The sequence below is a fragment of the Rhamphochromis sp. 'chilingali' genome (genome assembly GCF_963969265.1).
Source record: "Rhamphochromis sp. 'chilingali' genome assembly, chromosome: 17".
NCBI lineage: Eukaryota > Metazoa > Chordata > Actinopteri > Cichliformes > Cichlidae > Rhamphochromis > Rhamphochromis sp. 'chilingali'.
In genome coordinates, this window is record NC_137944.1 from 22,995,771 (window position 1) to 23,015,014 (window position 19,244).

General features: G+C 40.0%; 1 protein-coding gene across 2 annotated transcripts in view; it reads right to left on the reverse strand.

Moving 5' to 3' along the window:
- kmt2ba (lysine (K)-specific methyltransferase 2Ba) overlaps positions 1-19,244 on the reverse strand; it is a 50,696-nt gene that overhangs the window by 11,382 nt on the left and 20,070 nt on the right. The window contains exons 2-22 of one of the 2 annotated variants that reach the window (XM_080862245.1): positions 16,874-18,416; positions 16,489-16,655; positions 15,093-15,179; positions 14,822-14,978; positions 10,038-10,308; positions 9,257-9,318; positions 8,892-9,140; positions 7,810-7,913; positions 5,110-5,214; positions 3,997-4,110; positions 3,674-3,820; positions 3,383-3,475; positions 3,161-3,278; positions 2,959-3,072; positions 2,268-2,458; positions 2,017-2,118; positions 1,808-1,918; positions 1,336-1,403; positions 1,004-1,161; positions 823-890; positions 370-504 (exon numbers count right to left, since the gene is read on the reverse strand). In XM_080862245.1, coding sequence (XP_080718371.1) covers positions 370-504; positions 823-890; positions 1,004-1,161; positions 1,336-1,403; positions 1,808-1,918; positions 2,017-2,118; positions 2,268-2,458; positions 2,959-3,072; positions 3,161-3,278; positions 3,383-3,475; positions 3,674-3,820; positions 3,997-4,110; positions 5,110-5,214; positions 7,810-7,913; positions 8,892-9,140; positions 9,257-9,318; positions 10,038-10,308; positions 14,822-14,978; positions 15,093-15,179; positions 16,489-16,655; positions 16,874-18,416 — 4,164 coding nt within the window. Of the gene's footprint in view, positions 1-369; positions 505-822; positions 891-1,003; positions 1,162-1,335; positions 1,404-1,807; positions 1,919-2,016; positions 2,119-2,267; positions 2,459-2,958; positions 3,073-3,160; positions 3,279-3,382; positions 3,476-3,673; positions 3,821-3,996; positions 4,111-5,109; positions 5,950-7,809; positions 7,914-8,891; positions 9,141-9,256; positions 9,319-10,037; positions 10,309-14,821; positions 14,979-15,092; positions 15,180-16,488; positions 16,656-16,873; positions 18,417-19,244 lie in introns of both variants that reach the window. The other variant, XM_080862244.1, reaches the window with a different exon arrangement.

Sequence of the window (19,244 nt, forward strand, 5' to 3'; positions counted from 1 at the left end):
TCGAAGGACAGAAAAAGGTAAAAAAAAATAAATAAATAAAAGTGCCCAAATTCAGATTTATATTTGTTAAATTTGTTAAGTCTGTGTGTGGATAACGGTGCAGCTGTCTCTTCACATTTGTTAAGTTTGACCAGATCGTTATTCTATGTGGAAACATCTGTCTCGAATTGATTTTTGTGATCGTACCGCAACCACTTTTGACCATCGACAGCTGTCGTTGCTTCGCTTGTTTGCATCTTGCCATCACAAAGACAGGTGCCGGCACATAAATGAAATGAGATTTAACGAACTGTATTTCTAGCAAGAGCAGCGACGTCTGAACACCTAGCTGTCACGCAGAGCCTTAGTTACCATTTAATTTAATCTTACCAGGTGGCGCCCCCTTGAGACAGCACTGTGCACCTGAAGAAGAGCACTGTTTTCCTCGTACACCTCTGCAGACCAAAGACAGCAGTTAACATGGGCCCACTCGTTCTGACCCAAGTACAGGAGCCGTCCTGCTTCCTGTTGAGAAAAGAGCAGTTATATCACTTAAGTATCAGGGAGCTGTTATTATAGTGCCAAGAAAACAAAAAATGGTCAACAATTTAATAAAAATTCTATACATCCTCACATAATCAGTCATTTCTTTAACAAAAACAGTGAAAAGGAGATACTTTCCCCTTATCCTGAACTTAAAAAAATGATTAACTTAAACTTGCTGAATATTTTGAGGACTTCTGTCTATCCTGATGCCTTCAGAGCAAACAATGCATGAAAGAACACCAAAATTAAATGGGGAAAAAAGATCTATGCGCCAAAAGCCTTGACATAAAAACTCACACTGGGAGCAGAGTCTCCACATTGCTGGCACAGGGCACATTGTCTCACATCTTCAGTCTTGGTGATCTCTGGAGGATCATGTAAACATTTTAAACTTGAGAATGTGACCGATCTATTGCAAGAAAGTGCCTTTAGCTTTGTCTTCAGTGTGCTGCAAAACAGATTGTAATAGCGTCCATACCAAGTAATTTCAGAGAAGGAGTTTGCTGTGAAGTCACTGATGAGTCGGTTTTCCCCGTCTGTGGGTCCCTGGAGTTTTTGAGCTGGTATGTTCTCTCCAGCCATTGTGCATAGCTGTGCTCTTTAGATGGTGGGAGAACTGCCTCGGGGAGCATGCCACTAAAGAGGAGGGGATAAAAACAAACTGAAGAGAGCCATTTTAGGCACCTGTCCATCTACTACAAGGTCTTCAGACGTTTTACTTATAATTAAGATTTAATTTAGTGCCAACCTTGTAAATGACGACGTTTATGAAATTGGTTAAGTAAATTATATTTAGCTGCATTCACTTACCTCGGAAGTTCTTCTGAGAACGAGTTCCACTTTTTGACATTGCACCAACTGAATACTTTTTCCATGACCTGTCAGGCATGAAACAATGAAGTAAGACCAAAATTAAGGAATGTTGAAGGACAGTGTTCATTTGGATGTGACAACGAGAACAGAAAGGGGGCAGCTGTAGCTCAGGTGGTAGATGAAACGGATGGGCATTTCCTCGCAAGTATCCTTGGGCAAGATATTGAACCCAGACTGGCCCTGATGTATCCGTCAAAGTAAAAGTGTGAATGTTAGAAAAAACACTCAGGCATAGACTAAAGCGCTGTATGAATGTGCTACGAGTGCTTAACTTGGGGAGAAAGGAGCTGTATTAGTCAACTTGTGATTTATCCTGAGGAAAAACAGGTTTCCCTACAAAATGAATTAAGGTCTGGGTCTCTAAAAAATACATTAAAAGCAATTAGAAAATGGTAAAGGGAGTGCTTACTTCAACGTAGTGTGACATTGCCTGAAGGGTCGGTCTCTGATCTTCCAGCAGAGCTTCCTCTTCCTGCAGCCTTTGCCTTATCACAGAAGCAATATCGCTATGAAAGGCTTTCTGATTGGGAGACAGGAAAAAAGAAAAAAATGCTATTAATTCAGTGTGGGTTCTACAAAAAGAGCCTAAGTGTAAATGCATAGGATATATATGCTCACTATTGAGGTGTATCCGTCCCCTTTAAACCTCCTCTCCACCGCTTGTAGATCACAGACTGGTTGCTGTTCCCTGATAAATGCTGTGATGTTTGGTTCCTGACACTGAAAGACAGTAAGGGACAACTACTTCAGCGACACATCTGGAACATAATCAGGCTTTGACGTTAAAGGAGAAATACTAAAATGGGGTGTTTTAAAGGATAAAAAGGCTTCCTGGTGCATCCTCTCAGAGTCTTGTGGGCAGCTCTTACCGCTTTACACGTGATAAGGTGCTGAGTGCTGTTGGAGGAGAGGAGGTCAGTGAGCACCTCCTCCACTCTGGCTGTGAGCCTCCTCTGCAGCTCCACCTTCAGGATGCTGTGACTGGTTTGGTGCTGACTGCAGGGCGAACATGTAAAATCCACTCTGCCTTGCTGACTTGAGAGCAGCCCAAAAAGCTCCTCTGCAAAGACAGAGAAGAAGAACTTCGTTTCTACACAGCAAGTTAACAGCAATCACATTTTATCTCCATAGTTTGGTCCTGTTTTATAAGTCACTCATTCAGAAAACAAGCTCATAACAGCCTTTATATATTTAGAAAACTTTCAGTTTTGATTAATTCACTGTTAAAATTTATTCATATTTATTTTGGTGAAGCCACCCAAGTTTATTCTCTGTCTCTATATCCACTCTTTGGGTTAGAAAAGTCTCAAATCAAGCCTTTAGAGCCAGAAACCAGAGCTTTCTTCTCACAGGGATTAGTTGTCTGTAATGTGATGTCATTATTTGAAATTGTGGCCTTATTAAAGTATGAGTATTCACCCTTGTAACTGATAGATGCATTACAACAATAAGAGGGGTGGAGGGGGTGGGGGTCTACTTTTAACAGCCTGAGAAAACATGAAATCCAACAAACAGTGAACAAAAACTGACTGAACTGAAAACTTTATGAGCGAAACTCACCTGAGATCCCTTCACATCTGTAATGAATCCAGTGGCTGCACTGCGAACACTGAAGCATCTGTGATGGTTGGATACTGTCTTCATAGCACTTGTGGCAGATAGTGCAGAAATGACCTGACGTAAAGTAAACAGAAATCACAGACGAGTCACATCATCCATTTCAAGCATATTTACATACAAGTTCAACTCTCAGAAGTCTTACCTTTTTTGTGGAGTGAAGTGCAGTCAGGGCAGAGGTCCTGCTCGTGGTTCCACGTCAAGTCCCAGGTCTTTCCAGGAGTCACGCCGCAACTTTTACACCGAATGCACGACATACACACCTGCACAAAGACATATGTGATGTACGGTGTCATGAAATCGTCACATTTATCCTCAAATAAACTGAACATATTCCTAATTACTTTAAAGCTGTTAATGCATTTACCCAGGGGACGCTGGAGTTCATAGGTTTAGGGTATGTTGGTCCCAAGCATGAAGGGTGGTATGACGTTTGGCATCTCCTGCACTGCAGCACAGGCTGTGAAGGGACAAAAAAACAAAGGTATAATAATTATGGGTAAATACTCGACTATGATGTACACCAAAAATTGATAAATATGTAATTTAATTCAGATCTCGTGTGTAAAATAGTTAAGAAGCGTGGATAATGTTTGCAAACTTGTTTCTTCTTCTTCTTCTTGGGATATTATAAAGTCTCGCTACGCCTCATACACACCTTTGTGCTCTTGCTTCGACGTCCGCACACGTGGCAGAATTTGCAGCGCCTGCAGAACCAGTTTTCCTTGTTCTCCTCGAGGGGGCGCTCCTCAGGTGACAGGCAGAAACTGTGGAAAGGCTCACAGCAGATCTGACAGAAGATCATCTGATGGAAGTGGGAGGTAGAGGAGTTAAAAAAATAACAATAACAACATTCAGAATGCATATGAAATGTTTCTATTTTGTTTTTTGTCACATAACTGAAATGTAAAACAAGCCATTTGCGTGAGCACCCAAATAAGAAACTTGCATACTTTGCCAAACTAGTCAAGCTCAGCTTACCTCGTGTCGCCCTTTACTGGCGCAGAGCAGACAGACGGGCTGAGGCGTAGTTGGGACAGACGTGAGAACGCTGAGGCCGCCCATTAGCCACACATTCTGGACCGCACAGTCCTCCTAGTGGACAGACACCCAATAACAGCACAAACAAAGCAATCAGAGCCTCTTCTCCAGAGGTTTCCAGGTGCTACATTAGTTCACTAACCTGTATCAAGGTTATGAACATATGCCGGTTTGTAACAACTGAATGAGAGCATGGCTGATCATCCATATGCTGAAATAACAAACATTCCCCGCTGCCTTCTCCTCCCATTTACACAGCATGAAAATACTGATGTTTGTTTGAAAGCAAACTGAAAAGAGTGTTTGTCATAGTGAAAATGAACTTTTTCTCTCAGAGATATTTTCTCAGACCCCTAAACTGTATATAAAACATGGCAAGGAAAATTTAGTTTGACATTTGACCTTTTTTTATTTTTGTAAACTGAATATGCCTCATACTGTTTTTTCATATACACTGTTCTAAATTGAGCCATAACCTACAAAATGAAAATTAAAGAAAATCTGAAATCAGTAACTCAGACTATTAACTACAAATGTGTTTGCTGATGTCATACATGAAGTCAGCACTAAGGTCATTTTCCCAAAGATGATGCTTTCTATAAAAAATGACTTTCCAGTGTGTGACCAAAGCCCACAGATGTAACAACCACCTTACTTGAAGCTACACAAACTTAATAACCTGCAGTTTATGCAGACAGATGAAGATAGATGGATGCTTTATTATTCCTTTGCAGGAAATTATATGGCACGGCAGCTTCGACACAGATAACAGCACAAATCTGAAACCTCAAAGCAACATTAATATATCATAAAGTTCTTAATAAATGTGGATAAAATCATATTATTGTGCATTAAGCAGTTGTATAGCAGCTGTTATGAAAAACCTCCTGAGGCATTCAGTCTGAGATCAGTTATATTTTACAGCTATGTGGGGATCTTAAGGTGGAATGAGCTCTCCTGAGAGAAAGCGATAACGGTGGTGCTGAAAGGTAACACTGTAGAGTAAATACAAACCCCAATGAGTTGTAAAGCAAACAGGCTGCTGAGACTCACCTTGAAGTCTACACGGATCTTGTACGTGTTCTGCGACAGGCCCTTTTGGGGAAATCCGTTAGTTAACCCTGTCGGGGTGTTCACTGACGTACACTCTGCAGGATTCTGGGAACGAAGGACAGAGTGTGGGTCAGTTGTTGGACAGTTTTGCAGAACTGTCTCTTTTACAGAAGAATCCGGCTTGTCCTCTTCAGCCTGCTCCAGTCGTCGCTCCTCCTGCTCGTCTTGTGCGTCCTCCTGTAATTCTGCGCCTGCACTGACAGTCTGAGGGGGGCCAGGCACAACTCTGCTCAGAGTTTTATCTGTCTTAGCTCTGTGCGTCTCTGTGTGCTCCACCTCAGACCCTGGACGCCCATGAGAGCACTGCTGTGATGAAACCTGAATCAGAGCTGAGTGTAGCGTGGACTGTGGATGCTGCTGAGGTGGTGATGACACATATTTGTTTGAATGCATGGCTGACTGCACCACGGACTGGGGCAAACGCTGCAAACGTAACAGCAAAGACTTCTGTGGCGAGTCTCTAATGGGATGAGGTGAAAGTGGAGAAGCAGGCTGTGTTTCAGGATGGGATATTTCTGGAGGACAGTTTGTAATGGGACATGACAAATGGGAAAAAGCAGGCTGTGTTGCAAGATGAGACAACTGTGGATGCGACTGTGCAATACACCGATCCACATCATCATGTTGGGGCGACTGCCGCAGCAAATACACAGCAGGAGACTGCAGGACAAAGTCAGGCAGACGGTATAAGTGTATTTGTAGCTGCCGCATTGGGGTCCAGGGTGGTCTGGGCTCAGGGAAAGTTTCTCTGGCCTCCATCTCTTCTGCGCTCTCCTGTGCCTGTGGAGGAGGGGACTGCCTAAGCCAACCAGCAAGAGATGTACCAAAGTTACACTGATAGTAGTGACATGCAGCGGCGGCAACCGGCAACAGCCAAAATGACAGAAAACGGAAGGAGCACTGCGACTTTTAGAAGACGGTTAGCCGGGAAGCAGCGTTTAAAGTGTATGCATTCAGTAGCGGTACAGAAACACACACAGAAGCGTTAACTGAGTATTAATACACACTATTTTAAGAGCTAGAAAAATCATAAACACAAAACTAAACAAATATTTTGGTGAAATTTAAATTAATCTGCTATAGAATGCACACAAACTAATAATTTATCTAACAAATCAGGTGTGTAAGATGGAATGCAGAATAAATAAAGGTCATTTCATAAATTATGGATTTGCATAGTTCCATCTCTACACTTGGGAATTCTATGAAATTAAAGAGATAATACACCTGTTGTGTCACATGCAAAAACCAACCCACTACCAAAAAATGGTTCATGCAACGAGCCACAGCAGCATAATCTGGCAGATTAGAGATAGCACAGCAAATACTCCTGCTGTAATGTCTACAAGTGCTGCCGGGTGCCACCCCCCACCCACAGTGCATCTCTGTGCATATAATCTGCTAAAAATAGGGCTACTAATTTGCAAAACATCAAATGCAGACAAGACAGGACTACACTTTAAGAATATCTGTTCTCAGCTTTATGGGGGAAGTGAGAGATTACAAAAAAATGCAGAAGTTTGAAGCAATGCAGAAGCAAAAACAATTTTTTTTTACTGACAATAGACCATTCTTTCAAGCCAGCAGAACAAGATTTGAGAGGAACAATTTCGAAACTGACAGCTCTAGTTTGAAAATGTCAAATGCTAGTAAGAAGAAGCAAGCGGCATAACCAAGAATCATCTCAGCCCGAATAAAGACAAAGCAAACAGCCTTTTAGCTGTGAAGTCAGGGGTGGGAGGAGGCAATGCTGACTTTTTACACATTTGCTGTGTTGATTAAGGCAATCGCAGTCCCAGTTAAACTAAACACTTGACACAAAGAGGCTTCCGTCACTATTTACAAACTGCCGTACTGACTCCTGAATATTAGTTATTACCAATTTTAAAGAAGCACCTCTACGTTGAAGAAAATATTTGACTTTGGACAAAAGAATCTTCTTCAGCGTCTTCCTGCAGATATATATATTTTTTTTTTAATTTTAAAAAACACCACCATTAAGACTCCAGAGAGTAAAACACGCATAACAGGGGGGGGCATGACTTTCCTTCCCCATACCAACATCATACTTGGATAACAAGTTCACTAATGGTGCTAAATGAGACAATGATGTTGTTCTCAAACAGAATATCACTCACGGTGCTACCAAAAAAAAAAAAAGCATGCTGTAGATTATCCCGAACGTAGCTTGATTGATCCATAATTTATGAAACAGACGGAGTACATGCAAAGGGTCTTATAAAAAGCTGGAAGTGAGAAACAGAAGATCAACGGGGCTACAAGACTTCTTTAAGGAATTTTTTATCCCAACAGACGTGGTTTAACTAAGAAACAGTGGAAAAACTGAAAAATGAAATTCAGAGCTGGACAAAAGCACCACTTGGAAATAAGTGTTTCAATTGTGACTTGAGGGTTAAATATTTAGTTAAATTATAGAGGAAAATTCATTTATTAATCAAATAAATGAATTGAGATAAGATAAGCTTTATTAATATTTAAAATAAGAAAAGAAAGAAAGAAAATTAAACACCTGTCTAGAAATACTGACAGGTATGAAGGTAAACTTTTCCAAACAGTACTGTTTGTCCCAGGCTCCATTAGGTGGTCTATTAGAGGCGGATTAGGGAAACATGTTTTTACCTTGTAAGCTTTGGTTCTGCTGCCAGCTCCTCTGGAAGGCAGCCGGCGATGCCTCCCTGCATCTGGGTCGTCTGCCACTGATCCACCATCTTGAGAAGCAAGATCTCAAAAAAACAAACAAACAAACAAAAAACAAACACAGATACACAAATCTAAGAAAAATTGCTGACACAAAAAAGGTTTCAAACAATATCAGGGCTCAGAGCAAGGAGGGATTCTGTGCTTCTAATATTTAGATTATTGGAGAATGCACAAAGAAATCATTCTTAAAAATTAACTGGGGAAACGGCCCAGGATGCACTTGGACCCGAGCCCCCGATGAGCTTTAGTGGTAAACTGACATATTTATTTCCATCTATTTATGAACTCCTTGAACTCAACAGCTCATATTCAAAGGTTTGTGTATATTCACTACATATCTTGCATATGTGCGTACTGTTATGATTTTTACGAATCATGTTTACCTCAACTAAGTTACCAACAGGGCAGTCAACATTACCTTAAAATTAGCTGGAAAATCAGAAATAACACATCTGAACTGGAAAAACATCAACTTACAACTTCAGGGGCTCTGAGACTTGGAGTTAAAGTAATCGAGTAGATTTGGCATCTGCTCTCCTTTCAACCTGCTTGATGCATGCATGCTGCCAGAGGAAGGAGTACAAGCTACACAACTTTGTGCCGTGCGTTTTGATTTTCTTTTACCAAGTCTGTGGTGTAATATCAAGTTGCCAATTTCTGAGACATCTCAGCGTTATTATATTTTTAAATAGATAAGTTCCAGTTATCATGTAGATCAAAACTGCTATGAAATTAATTCAGGAATTGTTTTGGTGTTTCCGTGTGGCTCAGAGCCACAGCTGGAATTATGGAGAAAATATCACCAAAATTGCTTCACAATCATTAGCTGCTGACAAACAATATTAGGCGTTGTGATGATTTACATCATGCTGCGCCTGTTTTTCTGTGCGAGTCGTTCATGAAACGTTTATGCAGGATAAATATTTGCTTAAATAAAGAATGGAGTGAGATTCAGACTTGACACTCAGAGGCTTGTGTGCCAAAACCAAAGCTTTAGTTACCTTGATTGTTGGCAGCAGCTACATTTGGCTTTACTGTCGATTTATCTGTCCTGTCCTCTCCTTCTTCCTCGTCCTCCTCGTCTTCAGATTCTGATTTAAGCAGACTGCTGTAAGAGCGCGGTGTGATGTTACGCAGTGAATGCTTCCGGACTCCAAGCGCCATCGAGGACGTTCCCTCGGCCGGCTTTCCAGAAGTCCAGTTTGTATCGTCACTGCTTGTAACGGAGCCCAAAAACCCCTTCGCCTGGACTGAGAAAAAGGAGCCCCTTGATTAATTATGTACACAAGCTTTTAAACCGGAGTAGTCATTCAAACTTATTAGATTCAACTAAAAAATAAATGTATATCCAAAAATAAAAACATACCTTTAAATGGTTTCACAATCCGCGCCATCTTTGCTTTTTCAATCCGGTCACACTTCTTATATCTAGAAGGGGGAAAAAATGGAAAAACATAAGTGTGTGTCCAGGGCAAAGTTCAAGTGTACCCATCTATAAATGTGTTTAACTCAAAGAGTCAACTTGCCTTCATTAACTGAGTTCTTTAATATGCGTTACTGAAAAGAAATAAGTATTTTTTTATGTTTCATGTACAAGAAATTTCTAAATCTACAAGGTACACAGTATTTTAGGCACCAATTAAAACATGTAGCGCGGTTCATTTTTAATTTGTGGACCAAATATATGAATGATTTTCCGCAAACAGCTGGATAACTTGCCTTTACAGCAATAGTTTGGAGCTGTACTTATTCAGTCTGTGATGAGAACATGCAGCTTTCAGGCTGGCTTAGTTTAAATTAAATCAATATGTAATGGAAATCAAATTATCTTCTTGCAGTCAAACTCAGTGAGTATATGAAATTAGGGCCTATACAGCAGCCGTATCTAGCTTTGTTCAAGATGACATGCAACATTATTCCAGGTTACAGAGCTGGAACATACATATAAATGAAAATACAAGAGTTGAGTAAAATATATTTTATATATACATTTATATAGCCAGCTCCTTTAATGTGAGTGTTGGCAAATAATTCAAATGCCTTTTAAGCATTCAGTAAAACTTCATTAAGGGCTTATCTGTATATGAAAAAGGTCATGATTTTCATGTAAAGCACAATAATGCAAATCTGTGATGGGCTTCACTCACATGCAGCACTGCCTCTTGGTGTTTGGCCCCCCGAACTTGGGCTTATCCAGGCAGTTGATGCATTTGGCACAGTCCTCTTCCACCAAGCAGCCTTTGCAGCGTCCACAGCGCCTCGAACGCACTCCTCCACGAGTATATTGACTCAGCATCTTCCTTTTCCTGAACCTGTGGCCCTTGCCCCTCCCTCTCCTCCTGCGCTGGATGCTTTCCTGAGAGACAACCCACTGGGTCCTGCCCTGATCAGTGATGTCATCGTCATCATCTGCCACATCTGAAGGCGAGAGACAGAGAGGCCGGGTAAAAGAGCCATAGGACACATTTGCGTCACCATTATGTGCATGCGATGTGCTGGGGGTGACATCTTTGGACACCATATCTCACTATTCAGCCTGCAGATCTAACGTCTTCCACTCTATACTTAATGGACTGTTGTTTGGTTTGCACTTGTACAGCTACTCTCCTTTAACGACTGTCTGAAGAGTTGATAGACCAAGTGTGTGCACATCAAGGCAAACTTTTCTAATTCCTAACCCCCCCAAAAAGTGTTGCAAACAAGGGAAAAAACAAGGTCTGCACACCATTTCGCTCCATATTTTGTACCATGTCACCATTTCTGATTCCTATGATGACTGATTCTTTTGCAGGAATGCTAAATCGTGAATCATGTTTTAAACATACTTACATATAACTTGATTTTTTTCCTCCATGGATTCGCCTTTTCTGTTACATCCAAACATTTTTCTTTTTTTTTCTTTTTTTAAAGTTATATAAATCTTGTACAGGATTCTGTCTTGTATATCTTTCTGTAATGAATCCCTTGGATATTGCTTTGGTAATAGTAATAGTAATAGACAATTGCATCCCTGCTTTTAAGAAATTAGTCACTTGCTGGATGTCACCAATTGATATCTAATTTCTTGTCATTATCCTACCATGAGATAGGCTGGTGCTTCCTGACCTATTTACTTATTTTTTAAATGGAGTATTTAATTTAGTTTTGGGTTTTCTTCCAATCAACTTTGCGTGACATTGTATTTTATTCAGAGGAAATTATATTAAAAAACTGTATTTATTATTATTATCATCCTTTGTTTATTTTAGCCATTGCAGCTCCCAGAGGAGGACTTCTGAACTCATCTGGCTTCCTCTTCAGAAACTTATTTCAATTTCTTCAATCAGACTTTCTTTCACACCACATCCAGCTGTGCATGCTTCTCTCTCTCTTACAAGAAACCTGGACCATCGTCTGGGTTTTTGCAAGAGAGGCTTCACTTCTTTCTCTTCGTCACCTCGAGGGAAACAGGTTTTGTTATTTGGAGAAATGAGGGCGTAGTGAGCCCGCTGTGGGAATTGTTGAGAATGTTTTGTAAGTCAAACAGTAATTTTGGACATATTTCAGTGTACATATTAGTGAATGAGACCCACTGCATTAATGGAGAAGCCCTCATCTTCTGTTGTTTTTGCAATCACATGTAGGGCGACAGCTATCAGTTGTTTTAGTAATCAAGTAATCTATCGATGACTCCATTGATTAATTGGATAAAAATAATTTTCTCTTATTAATGAGCAATTATAAATATTCAATAGAGAACAAAATCCAGGTTTTTCAGAGCTGCTCATTCTTGTTCATTTTAGAAATTACAGCATTTTAAAGTTTAACTGCATACAACAGCTGTAAAAAACAAACAAAAAACCAAACAAACAAAACAACAACAATTAAAGCTTTTGAGTGCATCTATGTGCCATATTAAAACTGAATTTTTTTCCCAAAGAAAACACTGTCTTAAACCAAAAATAAATATTTATAATCCCAAGGTCAGAGATCAAAGTCAAACAAACAACAGCCCACAGGTCAGCCACTGGCTACTCAGACTTTTACTGGCCCATGTACATTTTTACTGGCTTGTGAAAAATAAAACTGTTCATCTGCATATTTTGATGTCGCCTTACTGCAGATTTTTCTCTGTGTTAAACAAACACCGGTGGATTTTTCCCAGTAAATGTTTTAATGGTGATCACAGGAACAGTGATGTTGTTTGGACACTAGAAACAGGTTTTCTTTCATGTAACCTGAGCTCACCATCTCTGTACCGGCTTCACTTCTTTGCTCTCCTCGGTGTGTAAACAGACTCTGGCTCCAGCCTCATCATCACTGCTGCTGTTGTGTTGTCAATCTTTTTGACACATCGGCACGCTACAGAGCCACGTGTTGAACAAAACGTTGAAGCAAACAACGTGTGTCAATGATTTTTTTTCTTTTTTAAATAATCGAAACATTCGAATTACTCAATGAATTGTTGCAGCCCATATCTGGTGGCGATTGGTTTTTTTGTAGACCTGCTAACATGTTAGTCAACAGGTTACACTGATTTTTATCGATTAGTGCTGGTCTTTTGTCTCTTTAACAAACTTCCTGAGGATTACATTTTTTAAGAATTTAATTATTACTTGGAGCCAAACAGAGTACAGACCTTTCTTCCCTTTTGTCTGGAGAGGTGGAAATCTAAAGATGCTCTACAATAAAAATGAGGTGACTGGATGAAAACTGGAGACAAAATCCTTTATGGGTGGGAACTCCCTTATGTACGGTAACCCGTTTCAAACTTACAGGCATCCTCTTGAATCCCACAGTTGTATTATTTCAATGCTACTGCACACATTTGGAAAAAAAAAAAAAAGGAAAAATTACTTAGACGTGCGAACTTATTGAAATTTTAAATAAATAATGCATGAAGAAGCTTGTGAAAGGATCACTTTTTGGTCTAGATGTAGTGTTCAGTGAGTCCGTTTGTCAAACAGTACTTCCTCACCTCATACTGAGTGATGCTCACTTGACCAGTGTTGGGTATAGCTTTCCAACAGCGGTGGCTAATCTGTGTGTGACAAGAGATATTTTTGCTGGAAAATATTTTAGTTACAACTACATTGAGCTAAGAAAAAAAAGCATGTTTTACTTTTTTGCCTTACATGTTAATTTTTGCCAAAATGTATCAAAATTATGCTTCATAATTGTTTTTTTATTTAGGTTTTTTGTTTAGAAGTGCAGAAGCTTTGCTAGTCAGATTGGATCCGAATATTTTAGTTCATTTCATTATTAGAATTTCATTTTTAATAAAATAGCAGAGCACCTTTTGCCAAATCCGTGCAGACAACACTAATTACCCTACCCAACCTTAAAGCAGGGTTACATACAGTAGAGTCAATCTATATTACTACAGTCAGTTTGTGAATTAAATACTAATCCTGACTACTGCATGGCTGTAGTAACACCAACTATACATAAGCAGTAGCTGGTGGTGTAACCCTATAGGTACTGTGATGCAAAAAAACGTAAGAAGGATATAAAATCCAACATTTTCATATAACCTTTAATAGAAATTCATGATTCAAGTACCTCAAATTTCTTTCTCTATTTTTTTCTTGTTATGTTTCATAACCATAAAATATGATGGGATATCACAACAGCTCACTGGTGGCACAACAACAACAACAAGGTGACAAAGTTTCAAAACTTATCTGTGGAATCACCCTACTTTAATGTGTTGTACTCCCCCTTTTTTGCATTAGCTGACAGATGTGCAGACACCAGTTTATCCACATTGTGCTAATACTGGGCCAATATCATCCAAAATCCACTAAATTAACCTGAGTAAGTGGATGCTAAAATAATAACATGAGCCACTTGCCTCCTCCCAAACACTGCCACAGTAGTGGCAGTGTTTGCTGCAGGAGTGACGGAGTTGTCTGAAACTCCATAAAAAGGACTGAATAGGACTGTGGCAACAGTCCTCCTAACAGTGAGCACATTCAAAAACATTTGAACTGAAATAACTGCTACAAAACACAGCAGATACCATAAAATGCATTTGAATTCAGTCAATACTTAAGCCTTTGAGACTTAATACCTCCTATGGCTTTTTGGAAATTGATTTCAAAGCTTATTCTTTCATGACCTGTGGATATTCTTAAGGAAACTCTACTTTTAATATTTGTTTATTATTAGTTTCTGTCATTTCAACCATCCGAAAAGACTGAGAGACTCTGATCAAGCACATCAGCAGCTTCAGTTTATTCTTCTCATGCCCGTAAAAAACCAAAGGCATGTATTTACTCATATATATATTGCTGTGCATCTCTCAAGGAAAGGACACGCACCTTTTTTCATGCAAAGTAAGTTTAGTTTGCATTTGTTTTGACCATAGACAGCAGAAAAACCAAACAGAGCTTCCAGCTCAGAAAAAAGTAAGCCAATGGGGAAGTGCCTTAAGCCTGTATTTTTTTAATAACAGCCACCAGGGGGCATTCTTTGTGGCTACAACTTTATTGGCTCAGTCATTCATTTCCTTTCATAATAATGGGGGGAAAAAATACATTGCTAAGCCCACTTTTTAAATGTTGGTTATTGTAAGCGTTACGAAAAAAAAGGGTTATCCAGGATAAGCTCACTAGTAAGTCTGTGGTTTCAAAGTCAGGTACTCCCTTTGATCATTATATCCAGTTACAGAACACCTAAAAAAAGGCTCACCTCAAACCAGTGAGTGACATTCATGGTAGCCATGTCCAGCTTTTACACAGTCTATGGTTTTGACACTTAAAATATAAACTGTGTCTCTTATACATTAACAGGGATAGGACTAAAAAACACTGAATAATATCTGAAGTGTCAGTCCCTCATTCTTTTCAAGCCTTAAATAAAAATTGCTGCACATACACAGTGCAGAGATATCTTTAAAGGAACGTTAACAACTCCATTCTTAAAAACTACACATGGAGGTGGACTGTACCTTCAGCTGCGGGAGAAAAGGTGATGCCCTCTCTCTCGTGAAGTGGCAGAGCGCTGAGTCTGGGAATGTCATCTGGCACCATGGCACGAGGCTGCCCCAAAGCCACAGCTGCTGCCCGGCACACGTGTTTGATCCTCGGACCACCAAGAGGCTGCTCCTGCATACAGAGACATACAAATTCAGTGAACTCAGGTAATATTTAGTTAATGAAAAATGATACCAGTATTGGCGATTAACAGAAAAGAAGAAGAAAGAAATGCACATTTATTACCTGACGAGCAACATCTTTGGGAGGCAGGCCAACTCTCCTCCTCCTCCTCCTTCCACTCACTGGCATTCGTGTTTCTCTAGAGCCCAACTGTTCAAACAAACAGGAAAATCAAGGTCTCATTTAAAAGATACTACGTCATTAGCTTCTCAAATAAATGGCTAAATCACAAGCATCACAACTGAAAAGCCCTAAGCTTCTGGCAGATGTCATATCAGTTTTATTGCTATTGGTCAGTAATCAGGACGGTCTACTGAACAGGTCCCGAACTGTGCTGCAAACATGTAAAATTAGGTGAGAACACTTCTTGAGTTTTTACTTCTCATTTTTCACGTTGATTGTTTCAGGGAATTGTTTTCATAATACAATAAATACAGAAACAATGTAAAAAGTGCCCATTAAAATTTTCCAGAGGTTTTTCTACAACTGACATCTGTTTAATGTGCTTTATCTGAACAATGCAAATAATATATTCAATTTGACTAGATAACAAACAAATAATCAGAGAATTACAGCCTTGAAAAACCAAACATGTCAGTAATAAAAGATGGTTAAGTTATATATGTTTTGTATATATCACGTTTTTCACTGTATACAAATAAATTAGCACCTACCAAAGAGGTTTTGGACTTGCAAAGCAAGCAAACAAACAAAATGAAACAAACAGCAGAACTATTTTAAGTCAAATTTAATTCATTCATAAAGCTAAATCAGTAAAATACATGGAATTCTGTTAAGCGAGACTGTTTGGCACAATCACGCAAACATGCACAACGCCTGCTGTCAGCTTCTGGGAAAATCCTGTATAGGTATTGTTTTTTTACCTTCTCCTGGTAGGATATAAAACAAAACTCTGATACAAGGTGGGGGTAGTGCATCTACAACCTCTTTGCTGTCACCATTAAAACAAAAAACAAAGCAAAAGCAAAACCAGAGGAAAAATGTGCTCCAACAGGCATCAGACGACTGATTTAGACCTCTGCTGCACAACCTAAGTGTAACTTGTCGATGTTGTTGCTAGCGCTTATCTTTATATGTTAATTATCTTGTGGCCGTATCCTGGTGTTTTACATGCCACAACAGAAACAAATAAAATGCTGGTACTTTCCCCCAAACATATTCACACCTCAAGTTTTTTCTAATTCTCTGTATTTTCCCTGCGTCCACTCTCTCTTCAGGACTTTTCTGACATTCTTGAGTCTTTATATTGATGCTATGATTATTCTTCTTTATACTGAGGAGATGATGGTTATTCTCTCACCAATATATAGAATAGGAGGACTCAGTTACCCTGAACAGTTGAATCACAGTAACTGCAGGCAGCATAGACATGAAATGAGGGGCAACATAAAAAGACCATACGAGGGGCTCATTAAAAGAAACAGAGAGAATTTCTTACCTGTGACAACTTCAGCTGCTTCTGTTGATCAATCTTGATGAGCTGGACTTTGGCTTTTTTCAGCAGGTGGAGCATCCTCTTATTGGCTCCACTGAGACCTAGTCGATGGCTGGGCCCACTGACTTCTGGCCCCTCGCAACTGTCCGCTGTTACTTTTGGTGCTTCGACTGCGCCAAACCCCATTTGAAACAGGATAAAAAGTTGACTCCAATTAGAGGATTTACAAGCAAACACCTCTTCACTGAAGAATACAACTATACAGTGGAACAATCACATTTATTTTTATCTTTATGGAATATAATCCAAATTGCACTGATAAATAAACACTAACGTTTTAAATATTATACACCACAAGTTTTTCATAAATTATACAACTTATCCTTACTCTTGTTTCCTTTATCTCCATCTTCTGACGGCACTTGCGAGGGCGTTTCCACATCAGTGTTGACCACCACAGCTAGCTTCCTCACAACACCAGGTGAGTCCAACTCCTCCATCATGAGTTTGGACCTCCGTCTTTTCCTGACATGAGAGGTCAAACTGTCACCATCTTGTGCATAATCTCCATGAATGTCAGATGGTCCTTTCTTTTTCTCTGCCAGTTTTAACGTCAGTTTCTTGAGGTTCTTGTAGAACTCCAGGTGGCTCGTGCCTGGGCCGGGCTTTGAGATTCTTGACATGCCTGACGGGCTGTCAAAAAGAGATCTAGAGTCACTGTCCGACTGTAGCGATTTGCCTTCATAACCTGCCTCGAGAATGGATGCACTTGGTTTTCCATCCTCTTTCTGTTGACTTTTCAGCCATGTTGACAGAGGGCCCTTCGGAAAAGGAATCATTTCCTCATCCAAGAATCTCTTTGGAGCTTTAATCACTCGGGAAGACCGTCCACTCGTTAATGGAGTGCAGGAGTTACTGGAGCTCTGGCCTAGTTCCTCTGAAAATGGCTTTGCCTTATTCTCCGATGGAGTAACATTCTGATCTTGGATCAGCAGCTCGTTGCCATCCTGTGTGTCTGTGGCTGGAATGGGTTCTGGCTCGTAGGTATAAAAAACACGCCTAGTACGAGGACGACCGAGTTTTGGCCCCTTAATGAGTGGAAGACTTTTTGTCTTCCTCCTGTAGCCAAACACAGATTTGCGCTGATGTCTTCTGTGTGCTCTTTTTTCAACAACATCTGCAGCCTCACACTCAAGGGGCATCGCCGCCTCGACCCCGCTCTGGGCGCCAGCCTCAGCTCCAGCCTCAGGAGAGGCACCCATACCTTTAGCAAACCTCTTCTTTTGTCGTTTCTGAAAAGATGCAAACGGCAAAGGCATCAGATGAGATGTGCGTCGAGGCTGCCCAATTTCAAAACCCTTGACGCGTTTCACAGACCTCCGCGTCAGGGACTGGTCCCTATCCGAGTCCTCTGACACCTCGCCTTCTTCTTTGATCCTCCTTCGAGCTCTTTCTGTGCCTTTAACTGCTGCCGTCACAGCATTTGCTGACTTGCCTTGCTTGGTGCCACCAGCTGAGGTAGCAGCTGCTTGATTTAACACGCCTGAATGTGCCGTTTCTCCTGCTTTTCTGAAAATATCAGGTGATTTTGTACCACTCTGTGTACCTGAGGCCTGCTTGTCTGCATGTTTGGCTTTTGCAGTGAGAGCTACCTGCTTTCCCTGTAGTTTGATTACATGCTTTGGTATTTCCTTCTCTTTTTCTTCGCTCTCTTTACCATCCAAGTCTTCTTTAGGAACTCTTGGTACAATTTTTCCAATCAGACCTGGCTTTGAGGTCTTGGGTATAATTTTTCCAATAAGAGGCTTTGCTTCTTGTGATTGATCCAAAACATGAGGAGACTTTTTTTGGCTGAGTGAAGAATGAGAAACAGCAGCAGAAGCCTTTTGTGGACGAACTGTTGTCATCCCAAATCCAGTGAACTCATCCTCCTGGAATAAAGCAGATAAAGTACAATTTTTGAGTTGTATAAAAAAAAAAAGCATTTGGACAAGAAGTCATGTTAGAATTTCTTGATCTCTGTGACCTTGGCAGACAGCACTGAAAAATTGCATGCATACTTGCTACCTACAATTTCTCATTTTTTATGATAATATGTTAAAATATATCCAACAATATATAATAAATAAGAAATGAAAAAATGAAGAGAGAAACTGATTTTTATTTTCCCACAGTGACTGTGCTGGCTCCAAAAACAGCAGCCACTGTGTATAAAACAGTTAAATATGGCATAAACAGACTTAAAGTGGAATCTTACTTGGAGCAGGAAAGACTGCTGCAGAAGCATCTTGTTGCATTTTATTTTATTCTGGGTGCTCAACCTCACTCTGCTTCCATAGCAAGCTATGCAAGCTAAGCTAAACTACCAAAGTGACAGTCAGAGCTGTCACTTACCTGTCACAACAAATCGCTTCACGTGGAAATCCCACAACACCTCTACGTAATCTGTAGTGGCCACAGATTAGCTTAAGAACCTGTAATGTAATATTTACAGTTACAAAAAAGAGCTTCCTGAGAACTTTTCATTTTAAAAAATGTGGTGTAAAATACAGGGATAACACAACCCCTAATTTTGAATTTTTTTTGAAAATAGATCTGATTTACATCAGCTTATCAAGTGCTTCTCACTGTTCCCCACTCTGGATTTAAACTTTGAGGACAGGTGCACTCTCTGTGTTTGCACCTTGTTTTTATTTATTGTGTGGATGCTTTAAGCATCCACACTATTGTTTTCCTGTTTCTCTTTATTCTTTATTATT